Source organism: Tenrec ecaudatus, chromosome 1 (genome assembly GCF_050624435.1).
Source record: "Tenrec ecaudatus isolate mTenEca1 chromosome 1, mTenEca1.hap1, whole genome shotgun sequence".
NCBI classification, from domain to species: domain Eukaryota; kingdom Metazoa; phylum Chordata; class Mammalia; order Afrosoricida; family Tenrecidae; genus Tenrec; species Tenrec ecaudatus.
The window spans coordinates 241,954,016-241,970,453 of NC_134530.1; the positions used below are offsets into that span (position 1 = coordinate 241,954,016).

The 16,438-nt window shown below is 39.1% G+C and overlaps 1 protein-coding gene across 2 annotated transcripts in view; it reads right to left on the bottom strand.

The window, feature by feature from the left end:
- The window catches only part of RAB3GAP2 (RAB3 GTPase activating non-catalytic protein subunit 2), a 123,737-nt gene that overhangs the window by 95,424 nt on the left and 11,875 nt on the right, over positions 1-16,438 (bottom strand). Inside the window, exons 2-3 of one of the 2 annotated variants that reach the window (XM_075530466.1) lie at positions 5,083-5,109; positions 204-268 (exon numbers count right to left, since the gene is read on the bottom strand). In XM_075530466.1, coding sequence (XP_075386581.1) covers positions 204-268; positions 5,083-5,109 — 92 coding nt within the window. The remainder of the gene's footprint in view (positions 1-203; positions 269-5,082; positions 5,110-16,438) is intronic. The other variant, XM_075530467.1, reaches the window with a different exon arrangement.

A 16,438-nucleotide genomic window follows, 5' to 3' on the forward strand; every position in this document is an offset into this window, starting at 1 on the left:
GAGCAAAAAGAACTAGGAGTTTTCAGTTCAGTTGATTTTTGAAGTAGGTCACCAGGCCCCTCTTCTGCAGTGCCTCTGGGTGGCCTAAAATCTCCACCCTCTGGGTTAGCAGGCTAGTACATTAACCTCTATCACCACTGCAAAGAAAGATCAGGGAGTCAAAGTCATCATCAGAGAGCATGCACATATTTAAAAAGACTTACAGGTCCTTGGGGTTCTGTTTCTTCCCATGCTCCCAAACCATCACCTTCCCAGTTGGTTGATTTACCTATTTTTAAAAAGATTGAAGTGCTTACTTACATGAAATAGAAGGCTTAATACATTTTAAACACATTTTTCTCTAAACACAAAACCAATTCCTTTATAATGCTATGGTGATGAGAAAAATTATGTAAATTGTATCACACTAGGATTTTACAATGTATCATAATGGTAACCAAGAAAGATTTGATTTGTTGAATTTCCAAAGCTAAGAAGACCTATGATTTATTTGAATCTTAGGTACTGGATACCAAGTTTGGCCATATTTACACAAAACTGTTAACAAATCTAAAGCTGAAAAAAAAAGCTTGTTCCTTAGGACATTAACAAATTAAACATACTCAAACAAAACTAACACTCACTGCCAATGAGTCCATTCTGAATCAGAGTGATTAAAGGACAAGGCAGAACTGCCCTTGTGTACTTCTAAGACTATAACCCTTTGAGAGTTGTATTTTTCTCCAATGACAAAACTATGCACCTCAAATTTCATACTGATACTTTAATAAAAAGATGAAAATACATCATTTTTTGTTGAGCTAGTATTAGATATTTCATATGAAGAACTTTAAATTAAATTAGAAAGGTTAAAGTTCAAAGAGAATATAAAAAATAAGCAGTTGCACATTTTAAGTTCAGGGCCGAGCATCAGATTAAAGGCAGTTATCAGCAGGTTGATTCTGACTCATGGCAACCCCGTGTGTGCCAGAGTTAAACGGTGTTCCATAGGGTTTCCAATGGCAGATTTTTCAGAAGTAGATCAAGAGGCCTTTCTTCCGTGGTGCCTCTAGATGGACTCAAATCTCTAACCTTCAGGTTAGCAGATGAGTGAGTTAACTGCTTACACTATCCAGGGGCTGAAGATCAGATTAATCGAAAGAAAAAGGCACTGTTACAGAGCTGATTCTGATGTGTCCTATGGGACAAAGTAGAAGTTCCCCAGAGGGTTTCCAAGATTGAAATCCTTACAGGAGTACACTGCCAGCTCTCTGAGAGAGCAGCTGGTGGTTCTGAACCACTGACCTTTTAGTTAGCAGCTGAAAACTGCTGTTCCATCAGAGCTCTTTCCAAAATCAGATTTTAAATAACAACAAACCAAACAAACACTGCCATTATGTCAATCCTGACTCTTAGCGACCCTATAGAACAGGGTAGAGTAGGTTTCAGAGACTGTAATTATTTAAGAGAGTAGAAAGCCTCATCTTTCTCCCACTGAGGTGCTGGTGGTTTCAAGCTGCTGACCTTAGAGAGTAAACCCTAGATCTAGCATTAGATCTACCATTAGGTCTTTGATATTTTTATAAGCTTTAGTTTTTCCACCTGTAAGGCATAGAGAAGAGCAGTACCCACATTTATTAGGGTCGCTGTGAGGATTAAATCAGATGGCATTGTCTTCAAACCAGAAACTAACCCACTGTCACTGAGTCAATTACAACTCTTGGTAACTGCATGTGTGCAGAGTAGAAACTACTACATAGGATTTTGTCGATTGTAATTTTTATGGAAATATTCTCAGGCCGTTCTTCCATGGTACTGCTTGATTGGGTTCAAACTACCAATCTGCGGTTTATCCACATATGATTGTGCCACATAGAAACCTAATAAAATATTCAGTGACTAATAAATAGTAAGTTGTAAGAGCTGGCCATTAAGAGCCACAAAAATAATATACAAAATGTAAATATTATATTTAAATAGCAGCTTTAAAATTCAAGGAGGAAATTAGTTAAAAAGATGGTACTAAATCTGATATCTCACGGGTTTTACAAAAATCTGCACTTAAAACTTTAATTTATATACTAAGCTTTTATATACAGGGCTTAAAAGGTGCTGAGATCAATTATATACAAATGATAATTCTTACAGGCTGGTACTTGGAACCAGTGCTCAATTAGCTCTGTGGTTAACATTCTAATCTTTGACATTTAAATACCTAATAACTAACTTCCTCATATATTAAGATCATTGCTAGGCATATATTAAGTCCTAAAATAGTATTATCCCTTGATTAACATGACACCATTTATAAAAGATTTTCACATAAAAGTCAATTTAACAAAGGTTCTGTTAAACATCATGTGTCAAAATCTGAGGTATGAGCTAAGAAAGTTACAAACACCCTACTTGTTCTTAAAGAATGACCTAGAGCAGATATGAGGGGGTTCCTGGTGGTGCAGTGGTTACAGCAATCAGCTGCTATGTGAAAGAAAGGTATGGCAATCTGCCGCATTCCAAGACTTATAGCCTTGGAAACGAGGCATCCTATCTTGACTTCTTTTGATTCAACTGTTTTTTTAAATCGTTTTTTTAAGGATGCATACAACTCTTATCACAATCTATACATACATCAATTGTGTAAAGCACATTTGTACATTCATTGCACTCATCAGTCTCAAAACATTTGCTCTCCACTTCAGCCCCTAGCACAAGGTCATTTTTCCCCTCCCTCCCCACCCCCCCTCTCCCATGAACCTTGATAATTTATAAATTATTATTTTGTCATATTTTGCTCTGTCCAACATCTCCCTTCACCCACTTTTCTGTTGTCCGCCCCCCAGGGAAGAGGTCACATGTAGATCCTTGTAATCAGGTCCCCCTTTCCAACCCACCCTCCCTCTACGTTCCCAGTATCACCACTCACACCACTGCTCCTGAAGTGATCATCCGCCCTGGATTCCCTGTATTTCCAGTTCCTATCTGTACCAGTGTCCATCCTCTGGTCTAGCCAGACGTGCAAGGTAGAATTGGGGATCTTGATAGTGGGGATGGGGAGCATTTAGGAACTAGAGGAAAGTTGTATTTTTCATCATTGCTGCATCATACCCTGTCTGGCTCGTCTCCTCCAGGAGACCCCTCTGCAAGGGGATCTCCAGTGGCCTACAAATGGGCTTTGGGTCTCCACTCCGCAGCTCTCCCCACCCCCTCATTCACTATGGTAAGATTTTTTTGTTCTGATGATGCCTGATACCTTCTACACCTCATGATCACATAGGCTGGTGTACTTCTTCCATGTAGGCTTTGTTGCTTCTGAGCCAGATGGCTGCTTGTTTATCTTCAAGCCTTTAAGACCCCAGACTCTATATCTTTTGATGGCTAGGCACCATCAGCTTTCTTCACCACATTTACTTATGCACCCATTTGTCTTCAATGATCATATCATGGAGGTGAGCATACAATATGATTTTTTGTTCTTTGATGCCTGATAACTGATCCCTTCGGCACCTCGTGATCACACAGGCTGATGTGCTTCTTCCATGTGGGCTTTGTTGCTTCTGAGCTAGATGGCCGCTTGTTTACCTTCAAGCCTTTAAGACCCCAGAAGCTATATCTTTTGATAGCCGGGCACCACCAGTTCTCTTCACCACATTTGTTTATTTACCCGCTTTGTCTTCAGCAGTGTGTCGGGAAGGTATCATAGAATGCCAATTTAATAGAAGAAAGTATTCTTGCATTGAGGCAGTACTTGAGTGGAGGCCCAATGTCCTTCTGCTATTTTAATACTAAACCTATAAATATAGGCACATAGATCTATTTCCCCGTCCTCAGATATACTTGCATATGTACATGTCTTTATCTAGACCTCTATCAAGGCCCTTTGCCTCCCAGGTCTTTCCTCTATTTCTCTTGACTTTCCTCCTGTCCCACTATCATGCTCAGTCCCCACCAGGGTTTCAGCAATTCCTCTTAGTTACATTACCCTTGATCATACCCTATCAGGCCTCCCACACCCTCCTCACCACCCATTTGGATCACTTGTTGTTCCCTTGTCCCTGGGTTTGTTAACACCAATACCTTTCCCCCCATCTCCTCCTCTCCCATGTCCCCCCGTAACTGTCAGTCCTGTTGTTTTCTCCTCCAGATTGTTGATCCAGCCTATCTTATTTAGACAGACATGTGGAGATTGTAACATGCACAAAAACAAGACAGAGCAAAACCAAGCAACAATATACAACAAAACCACCACAACAAACCAGTGACAAATAAAACAAAAGAAATAAAAGCTTGTAGTTAGTTCAAGGATCATTTGTTGGCCTTTAGGAGTGTTTTCCAGTCCAGTCTGTTGAGGTACCATGCCCTGGCCCCAAAGTCCTCCTCTTCAGCATTCCCTTGGGATCTCGCCGCTCCATTCCCTTGCTGTTCTGTTGCACTCCCTTAGTATTTTGCCTTGGTGTGGTGGGACCGGATCGGGTGCAATTCCCACACTGTGTCTCCAGTGTTGTCCTCTGTAGAGCTATGGGTCAGTGAGGGGCGTCATGTCTTATAGTGGGGCCAGCCATGTGGTCCTCTCTGTGGACTGGCTGCTCTAATTAGGGTCATTGTCCTCAAGGCCTGGTGGCCAGGATGTGCTCCACTCGCTCCTCCCTCCCCTCCCCACCCCCCTTCATCAGCACCATGTGCTCCAATCAGTTATGTCCCTCTCCCGGAGCTGCAGACTCAATGCCATCTTTTGAAATAATTTCTTCAGGGGGGAGGAGCAGGTATCCACTTAGTAGTTCGGATTGGGGTCAGCCCCCCAGAACTCTCCACTGGTTCCCTACTCCACGCCAGCATGTTGCATTCACATCTTCGAGCACTGGGTTGGAAGTCTGGGTTGAAGTCTGGTCACCTCCACAGGGAAAGAGAGCCCAGACTTCTACCTTGTCTTCTAAGGCTGCTATTTTACACTGATGAAAAGCAGTGTGTTTGGTTTTGAAAGGATATCAAGAAATGAATACAAGTCTATCATACATGCTGAATGCTGTAATTAATTACAGTTGGAATTGAAACAAGGAAGTAAGAGAGACAGGAGAAACAAGATGTATCATTTCACCTAGGTCTTACCAAGTGGCCAGGAACTTTCCATTATACCTGGGGTAAAAAAAAAAAAAAAAAAAAAAGCTCAACATGAGAACGACAAAGATATAAAAAGATGCAAGGCACACTCAGGCTTATTTCCTAACAGCAGCAATGAATGGGTACTGAACATTCCAACATGCCTAAGTGCTTTATGTGGCCCCTGGGGATAATAAATAGTTAAGCATTCTGCTACTAATCAATCACAAAGTTGGCAATTTGGGTCTTCTCCGAGGTGCCTCAGGATAAAGAACTGGCAATCTACTTTTGAAAGATCAGCCACTGAAAACAATATGGACCACAGGTCCTACTCTGACACACATACACAGCTGCAAAGAGTCAGAATCCACACCTCTGCAAGGGTTTGCTGTTGTTCTTTTTAAATCATTTTACTGGGGGCTCATACAACTCTTATCACAATCCATACATACATCCACTGTGTCAAGCACATGTTTTTGTTTAACTTTTATAGTCATTTAGGAGCGCTGGTGGCACAGTGACTTATGCATTGGGCAGCTAATGAAAAAGTCAGAGGCTCAAAGCCTTATATAAGCCAACCTACAGCAGAAAGATAAAACAGTCCTCTTCCACAAAGACCGCAGCCTCTGAAACCCATTGGGTCAACTCTGATTTGCCCTATAAGGTCCGCTACAAACGAACTGACGTAGCAGCAGTGGGTTTAGACATTATCAACTCCTTTAGCGATTACAAGGATCCCTTATCATTGAGAAAAAGATCCTTAGAAAGTAATTAAGTAGCGTGATCACAATGACACAGGACTAAGCAGTGGAGCAGGGCTTAAATTAGGTCTCACTGAGTTCCAAATCCCATGATCTGATAAATTATGCTATATTTATTCCTACCATCAAGAACAAGACTAGATAATAGTGTGGGGTTTGCAATAAAGCCATATAGAAGCACTTACTTTGAAACAAACATTCCTTCAATCATGGAGTCGGTTTTATTGTTTGTTAACTTGGAAAATTATAGTCTGCTCTTCAGCAATTGAACTCAGCCTGGCAATCTCTTCATTCTGCTAACATCCCACTGCACCAAAAGCACCCGCTTTCTTGAGGGCTGACAGCTCCACCACACCACGTCTTTGCCACTTCAGTGATCGCAACCCACATTAACCTACAGGGCACAGCAGACTGCCTCACAGGGTCCCAAGGCTGCAATCTTTACAGAAGCAGACCACCACCCTCTTTCTCACAAGGAGTGGCGGGTAGGTCTGGAGCCACCCTGCTGATTAGCAACAGAGTGCTTAACCAGTGCACCACCAGATCTCCTTACAGCAAGTACTCCATCCCATTTACAGTTTCAGAAAGTGCATGGTCTCTTGAAAGACAAAGCAAAGTACCTATCACTCTGAAATCCATGATTCAATTTTTTTAAGTTATTGTAGGAAACAGTATATTTATCAAATTACCCTAATTTCAGAAAGATGATGCAATTTAAAGCAGTTGAAGAAGGTCAAGTAATTATTCATTCATTCATTCATTCATCTTCCATGTGCTGGGCCCTGTGCTGTAATTATAAAACTGCAACAATCTTTCAAAGCGCTTAATATTTTCACCAAACCTCTGTGCTGTACAAAGTGAAATTATAAACGCTGTATTCTTTCTTCTCTTTATCAGTAAACGACGGAACAGACTCAATGCACCAATCAATGACTCATACAATTAAACAGAAGAAAGTCGTAATTTGGACTTCCTGTCTCTGCAGAGATCCAGTATCTTTATGCCGTAAATGCAAAACATCCGGGAATACAAAGATGTGAGAAATCTTTCTTTATACAGAATATTTGGGTTCATCAGAGCTTACCAATTTCTGAATACCCTGACTGGTGAAAAAGAATGTACTGGAATAATTCTTTCTATTAAAACAAATAAAACTCCACTGCCATCCATTTCATTCTGACTCTGCCTGACAGAACAGAAATGCTGACTGCCAAGACCATAATCTTTCCAGAAGAAAATTACCTCACTTTTCTCTAGTGGAAGGGTTGGTGGGTTTGAACCACCAGCCTGGTGGTTAACAGAGTTCAATGCTTACCCATTGCACCAGTAAGGCACCTTCTCTCACTATACAGAAATAAACTTGACCAAAAAAATCACGATCTGAATGGAGGTTAGGGGAAGAGTTAGTGCTGCAACTGCAGATACCTATACTTTACCTATCTTAAATTGTGATACATGTATTTCTTCTTTTTCTGAACATGAGAATGGTAAGCCACATTTTTGGCACCCGTGGTCTAGAGGAGGGGTGGGGAATGCCTGGCCCTTGGCATATAAAGTCAATGAAATTAATACTAGCTAATATCACGTGTGTCCCTAAAGAAAACAATACTCAAACTCACTGCCATCAAGTCTGACTTGTAATAACCCTATGGGATATAGGGTAGAGCTATCCCTGTGGGTTTCTAACGCTTTACAGGAGCAAAGCCTCATCTTTCTCCTGCAGCCACCACAGTAAGAGTTACATCAGGTGTGAATTAATTACGTTTTTGACTGAGATAGCTGCAAATGTTATAAATATCCAAATGTCTCTTGGCAGAAAAAGATTCCCCATCCCTATTTCTCCATTCTAGAGAGATAGCGAAAATGGATCCTGAATTCGGGTCAACTTAAAAATGGGAAATGTTTGCACACTGCGACCACTTATGTGGCTGTTTCTAGTCTGTCAGTGATACAACAATGCTGCCTCCTGACTTCTATATGAAAGCATTTAATACCAATTTGCAGGTTCCTTTGAGTCGGAATTTACTGGACAACATGCGTTTGGATTTGTTTTGCAAGCCCTTCCCCCCCTCCGGTACTGTTAGTTTTTTGGGGTGTTTTTATGAATTGAGTGGGGGATTTACATTCAGCCTATTAACCCTGCATTCAAATTTAAAAAGAGATGCTATCCTATTCCAATCCCCGAAATTTTCTTCTCTCTTGTGGACCTCCATCCTCCCTTTCACCCAAGTCAGTCTGTGTCAACCTTCTAGTCTGTTGCATCATCTGCCCACAGCTGCCATCACCTCTTTGGTACCCTCCAGTGTTTTCTCTTTGGGACTCAAGCTTTTTTCTTGTTTTGTTTTAACCTTAACTGTCGTGGTCTCATATAATATTTGTCCTTTTGTGATCGACTAACTTCACTAAGCATAATGCTCTCCAGTCCATCCATGTCAGGAGGTGCTTTATAGTTTCATCACTGCTTTTTAGCTGTGTGTAGTATTCCATTGTATGTATGTAACAAGGTTTCTTTATCCATTCTTCTGCTGGGCCTTTATTTTGAGCTGTTTCCAAAATCATGTTATTGTGAACAGTGCTGCAAAGATCATGGGAGTACATATTTCTTCCTGTTACAGCCCTTCTTTATGGTATACACCCAGCAGAGATCCTGCTGGCTCATATGGAATTTCTGTTCCCAGTTGTTTGAAGTAGCACCATATCACTTTCCACAGTAGTGCTACATTATTTACAGACTGACTAGCAGTTGAGTGTGGGTTCTAATCTCTCTATAGCTACTCCAGCATTTGCTGTTTTCTTTTTTTAACTGGGCTGTCATTATCACTGTTTTAGTTTGCTTTTCCCATATGGCTATTGATGATGAGCATTTTTTTCATGTTTGTTAGTCATTTGGATGCAATTTTTGATTAACTGTCTTTACTGTGTCCTTTGCCCACTTTTATTTTTATGGGAGTCTTAGTTTTGAGAGAGTAGTCCCTGTGTCATTGCCAAAGATTTTTTCCCAGTCTGTGTCTCTCTTTTTACTCATTTCATGAAGTCTTTTGATGCACACGTGTCACGTCTTATTTTTAGTAGGTTCCAGTCAACTACTTTGTCTTCTGTGTGTGCTTCCTTTGTTATGTTTGATAGTATGTCTGTGACCAGGAATAGGGCCCTCTATTCTCCTTCGGAAGTCTCTAATACCTAATCCTTTCTAAAATATTTTTACCTTTATTGTCTTATCCTAAAATTTGTGGGTCTGAATCCTTCTCATATTTAGAATTAGGTTGATAAATTAATAACTTAATAGTTGAACATAGAGTAGAATAGCATATCTAAGCTAGAGCTTATTGTGGTCTATGCAATGCAATTTTCTGAATCAGCACTCCAAAAAAACCACAGGAACAGACCTAAAAACCAAGACACCAAGGAAAAGAATGTGTTTATTTATATGTAATCTTATTTTAAGGCCATGAGGCCAATAAATTTGCTGCAATCATTTTAAAAAGACAAATATACTTAATGTATCATCATTGACATTGGGTGCTGTGAATCAAAACTCGACAGCAGCTAATAACAAAAAGACAAGCTAAAAATAATTCAACATGACTGCCTTTTGAGAGTATAGAGATCCCAAGTCTCTTGTGAGACAGAGTAATTTGAAAGGAATGTTCAAAGCCTTAATATAACATAAAAGGTAAGTCAAACAAAAAGGTAAATTTCTTTCTCTTGTGTCTATCCATATAGGATAGGCAGGATAACCAGTCTCGAGGAGAAAACAATGGGACCAACAGGTCGGGGGAAATGGGAGATGAGGTAGGAGAAAGGGAGGGGGTAGTCAACAAACCCAGAGACAAGGGAACAATAAGAGCCCTAAAATCGATGGCGAGAAGGGTGTAGAATGCCTGATGGGGTTTGATCATGTGCAGTGTAGCTGAGACAAAGTACTGTGCGTAGAATGAAGGTCAAACATGATAGTGGGATAGGAGGAAAGTAAAAAGAAATAGAGGAAAGAACTAGGAGGCAAAAGACATTTATAGAGGTATAAACATAGGCACAACACATATGTAAATATATTAATATATAATGATAGAGATATAGGTCTATGTACATATATTTAAATGTTAAGTATTAAGGTAGCAGACAGGCATTGGGTCTCTACTAAAGTTCTCCCTCAATGCAAGAACACTTTGTTCTAATAACCTGGCATGTTGTGATGCTCACCTTCCCGACATGATTACTGAAGTCAAAATGGGTGCTTAAGCAAATGTGGTGAAGAAAGCTGATGGTGCCTAACTTTTAAAAAATATAGTATCTGCAGTCTTATAGGCTTGAAGCTAAACAAGTGACCATCTTTATCAGGGAAGCAACAAAGCCCACATGGAAGAAGCACGAGGTATCAACGAGATCAGGTATCATGCATCTGAAGACCCCAAACAAACAAATATATAAATGCAAATGATGGGGGTTGCAGTGGAGACCCAAAGTCCATCTGTACACAATCAGGCATTCCCTCACAGAAGGGTCACAAGAAAAGAACAGAGACAGGCAGCATAGCACCAAAGGAACACACAACGTGTATTCCTCTAGTTCTTTAATGCTTCCTCCACACCCAGCACTATCATAACCCCAGTTCTACCTTACGTATCTGGCTAGACCAGAGCCTGCACACTGGTACAGATAGAGTTCTGGACACATGGAATCCAGGAGAGGAAAGCCCCTCAGGAAGAGAGTAGCAATACCATGAGGGTAGGGGGAAGGTTGGGGGAGGAGGAGGAGAAACAGGAAACCCACTATAATGATATGCATATAACCCCCCCAACTCCCCAGGGGGATGACAGAAACATGAGTGAAAGGAGACAACAGACAGTGTAAGATATGAAAATAATAATTTATCATTTATCAGGGGTTCATCTGAGTACAAGGGTGGGGGAGGGAGGGAAAAAAGAGGAGCTAATACCAAGGACTCAAGCAGAAAGAAAATGTTTTGAAAATGATGGTGACAACATATGTACAAATGTGTTTGATGTGGTGACAACATATGTACAAATATGCTTGATACAAGTGTGCTGTACGGAGCCCCCAATAAAATGATCTTAATAAAAAATGTTTGACATAACTGATGCACAGATTGTTTTAAGAGGTGTAAGAGCACCCAATAAATGATCAACTAATAATTTTTAAAAGGCAAATCAGTTTAACAAAATGTATTATAGACTGAGGAGCTACCATCTTTCTCAGGATGATTGTAGGTCTAATGTAAAGATTTCAAATATCTTGCAAACCATCTAATCACATAAAAATTAAACACCCAATCTGTTATTATTGTGAATCAATTCTGACTCACAGTGACCCTACAGGGCAGACTGGAAGGGAACAGAATTGCTAAATGGGATTTCCCACACTGTAGATTTTTATGGAAGAAGGCTGACACTTCTTTCTCCCATTAAGTGGTTGGTTAGCTTTAATCACCAACATTTCAATTAGCAGTTAAGCTCTTAACCATTGTTCCTTCTCAAATCTCACACAGTCATTTGTAATGAACAGCTGGCCTATTAAGTATTGTGACACTCATTTAAGTTAAAAGTTAGGGTATAAGTTGAAGGGTAGCTGTATGCCCCTCCACCCCCCAATGTATAAATTAAATAAATAAGTAGCCATCACTCAAACTCCAAAAGAAAATTCTTTAAATGACACTGGCACCAATTTGTTGTTGCCAGTTTATATATATATGAAGAATCCATGAAAATTGAGCAGAAATTGATAAAAAGTTTTTCCACTCCATGTTTTTATAAAACCGGTTACACAACATTAAGGGGGGACATATTGCTACTAGTATTTTAGTACAAATATACACAGATTTATTCCAAACAGAACATGTTTAAACATGTCTTTGTGATCAGTGGATGATTGGAGACAAGTCTCTCAGTTGCCTTCAAAAAAGGTATCATTGGAAAAAAGCATTTTTGAGGCCAGGGTGGACAGCAAACTTTTAACAGACTTAAGCTGACATCTTTCCAAATTACTAAAGTTTTGCAACAAGTTTACAGGAATGCTGTCTCATATACAACAGCGGTTTTTAGATGTATCAAGCATTTTAAGAAAAGATCTCAAAGATGAGCTAACGAAGACCATTCACCTTGGCAAATGGGAGAAACTGACTGAAGTCCAGAAACACATGGAAGAAGGCCAGAGAATGACCACTGATACAATAGCTACTAAAGATAGGAACTCACATGGTTTGACATGTTAACAAGCTTTTGGCCCCATAGGTGCCAAAAGCAACATAATTCAAAGATCTGATATTCCCATCATTCCCCATCATTAAATAAGATAAAAGCTAATAAAGGTTATTTTAATAAACAAATCATAACAAGGGATGAGGCATGGATTTACCAATATGGTCCAGAGTAAAGTTCAATCAAACCAGTGGCTCTTAAGAAGATCTGCTGGGTCAGTTAAATTCGAAGACAAGGTAAGACTGGAAGGTAATGGCAAATGTTTGGGGGTATTCCAAAGAAGTAATCTTGATATTCTCGAAGGACACAGGGCCAAAAAATTAGAGGGAAAAAAAGGCACTGAAACTTATTAAAAAGAAGTTGCCAGAACACTGAAAACCGCATTGGTGATCAACAGACCAGGCAAGAGGCACTAAGGAAACTTTTCCCAGCACCGCATGAACCTGTTCATTCTATGAAGGCAGCAAAGGCTGACCCACAAGAATTTCACTGTGAAGCTTTACCTCATCCATCCTCTTTTTCTCATATTGTCCCTTTAAATTTCTGTTCCCTAAACGTAAAAGGACATTTCAAAGGAACAAAATCCAAGTCCCTCAAGGATGCTAAATCCTGATGAGGTGTAAATCCAAGAAGGCAAAATTCTTTGGGGAAGGGTTAGAAACAATGGAAAAACAACCTTAAAAGTATATAGACCTAGCTAGAAGTTATGTTGAGAAACAGTAGTTTCACACTTTAATATATTTGTTAATAAAGGTTTCTATGATTTTGTAGCAGTATTTTTAGATGTACCCTTACTTTTATAGTCTCTCATGGAATTCGTGCTGACTCCAAGCATGTCTGAAATCTGATGCAAGGAGGTAAGTTCCACGCTCAGAGATTCTTTTTCAGGAAATCTAAATTTGTCAACCCTCCTCACCACCAAATGTGAGGCATGTGGCCCACACTTCATGCTCTGAGGAAGACCAGCTTCTAGGGAAAATTGGGGTGCCATTTTAATCTGATCCTAAGTGTTTTCTTCTTTGCCTGCCATCACCTTCCCTTCTATTCCTTCACTCCTGTTAAATTCTTCGCCCTCTGGTGGGCAGCCATCAACAAGCCTGTCCAACACAAATGTAGGGCAAGCCATACATGCCATTTTAAATTCAAAAGAAAAAGAAAACGGGCAAAATTAATCTTAACAAGTTTTAATCCAAAACAACCAAGTTTTCAATATGTAGCCAATGTAAAATTATTACAATAGCTTATATTCTTTTTTTCATACCAAATCTTCAAAATCTGATATACCTAAAGCACATCTCAATTATGACTAACCACATTTCAAATGCTCAAACGCCTACAGGGCTAGTGGCCACAGTATGGGAAAGGATCATGATCAGGTCTCTGGTGTCAGGTTGCTTTGGTTGGATGTCCAGTTTACAAATGCTGAGGAGTAAAACCTTAGGCCATTTATTACTCGCTTATTGCCTCAGTGTCCCTTTAGCAAAGTGGAGTTAATAACTCCATAGAGATCTACAGTTATTAAGAGGATAAAATGAGTTCATATATATCAAACATGCAGAATAGTGCTTAGCACATAGATGGCCCATAGTTGTTGGAATGATTTCTCCTCAAATACTTAGTTAGTATGGGCAGACTACAGAAGTAAGGCTTGCCAGCTGAATCAGAAACTAGCTAAGGCAGCTGTGCCCTGGTCCAACACTCAGAGAGAAAGAAACCTGAGAACCAGAAAGACAAGGCTCATTTTTCTCTCCGCCCTTCAATTAATCCCACGTGTTTATCGGCCAGGTTGGCAGAATAAACCTTAACTATCTCAAATACTTAACTTTATGCCTTAGCCCAGGTGTCACACTACGGCCCGAGGGCCACATACGGCCCACCGAGGACATTTATCCGGCCCGCCGGGTGTTTTTGCCGTTTTTTTTTTTTAATTCAAAATAAGATATGTGCAGTGTGCATAGGAACTAGCTAATTGTTTGTTTTTATAACTATAGTCTGGCCCTTTAACGGGTCTGCGGGACAGTCATCTGGCCCCCTATTTTAAAAGTTTGAGGATCCCTGCCTTAGCCCATCACATACCCTTAACTGCATGCCTTCCCAAAGATCTCTGCAGTTCAAATGCATTATCTCCTGCATGATTTAGAGGAATTCGTCAAGGTTTGTCTCACCCTACAACGATCATTCTCTTCTGTGAAACCATAGTATTTAGCTAAGTTGGTTTTTTTTAAAACTGAGAACTTAATTACATGCTTTGGCCTTATTACTGTTAGTTATCGTGTAATTATCCAATTTACTATGAGCATACACCTTTTCTACCCAACTATTAAGTTATTGAAAGGCAGAAGATGCTATTTTTAATGTAGTGTTTGTTCAAACACTTATATACACATGCATAGATTTCTAAGCACAGCCTCAGCATTTAAATACTTACTAAATGAATACCCATTGCCTTCTAGTCAATTCCCACTCACAGTGACCCAATAGTACCGAGTAAGTCTGTCTCACCAAGGCTGTAATCTTTATAGAAGCTATTATGTGCTTAGGTACTAACTAAAGGGCAGCAGTTGAATCTACCAAATGGTTCTGTGGAAGAAAGAACTATTTTCATAAAAATTACAACCAAGAAAAACCTATAAGGCAGTTTTACTGTTATATGAGGTCACTAAATCAGAATTGACAGCACCCAACATTTCTTGTCTGTCTCTCACACCCACTATGTGTGTGTGTGTATATAGCTTTAAAATAAAGTTTGTATCATTTATAATGAAAGATCCTACATCAATATGAAGTTAATAATGAAAAATAAATATGCTCAATTATGTGACTCTCAGTAACCTAATTTCTTGGTAAGATGAAAAAAAATCATGAAAACTGAATTCTCATATAAACAGTGTCATTTTGAAGTGGTATTAAATAACAGCAGCAATACAAGAGTATGCACAACCATTCTTAAATTATCTTTGTAGTCTATATGGAATCCCTGGGTAGTCTAAACAGTTAACAAATTAGGCTACTGACCAAGGTTTTGAGTCTACTGAAAGGTACCTTGGGAAAAAGATCTGGCAATCTACTGAAAAAAATTCAAATATTTAAAACTCTATGGAGCACAGATATACTCTGACACACTTGAAGTTCCTTGCTATTAGTCAGAAACATGATGGTAACTGGTGGTTGGCACTGATAATGCAAATGTTTTCCACCAACAGTAAATAATACAGGTTATACTGAAAACACTGCAAAATGCAAATATCATCTGTTGGAGAAACCTGCGCATAAATGGTGAGGATATTTCTCTAGTCTCCAGCCTGTTACTTTTATGCTATGGTTCACATAACAGATACTGCTTGTAGAGCAATCATTGTACAACTATATTACTTCAGGACAACAATCCAGCTCTAAGCCTTCAAAGGGCCCTAATTTAACTGGGGTTTCTTGCCTCATTTCCTGGACAATCTAATGTCTAAAATGACATCATTAGGTATGTGTGATCTTTTGACTTAGTTTCAATCTTTTGGGGAGGCAAACTTTTGAGAGGTTAGCGTCCATTAAAATGTAATTCTTTTCACATTCTTATCTACTTCTTAAAATTCAAAGAAAAATCAATCAAGGATTACACTGAGAATTCAACTTTAGTCTGTCACAGGAAATCTGCAAACTTATTTTGTTAGTTCACCTCGTGTGAAGTTACCCTTTATGCTTGTTTCATACCAAATCTTGACGTATATCTTTTCTCTTCATATAAGTAAGAGGATTTCTATTTGCCTTATGTGATATGGACAGAAGAGAAACAAGATGAAATTACAAATACTAATATCAATACTAACTTCCTTTTCAGTCCTTCCCTTACTTTTTTTCCACAGTCATCAAAGAATGAATAGGACAGTTTTGAACTCTCTAGAATAATTGGAAACACAGGCACAAATCTTAGTTCTTAACCTTATCATATTAAATGTTTTGGTTGAGTGAATAAAACCAATGACATCAAAATGTAAAATATATGTATGATTTCCTTTGATGAGTTCTTTTCCAAAGAGCTTAGATTATACTAGTATAATATGTACCCAGTCTCTCACATAACAAATAGTCTTGCCATAGAAATCTATAAACCATAGAGAAAATACACTTTAATGAATTCATAAAAATTACAGATGTCTTTTTTCAGGTATATTCTAATGAAACAATTATTCTACAGACAAGGCTTAGTAAGAAATTAAATTGTTCTTTCCATAGTTCTAGTCAATTCCCAAAATACATGATATTTTTTTTCTCTGAACACTGTCCTCCATAAACTGTGCATTTCTTTTTCACTTAACAAGGACCTGAAGCAAAAAAGGAAATGTACTTCTAGAAGTAGACAATTAATTTGACATTTGCTGCTTCCAATATGAATTT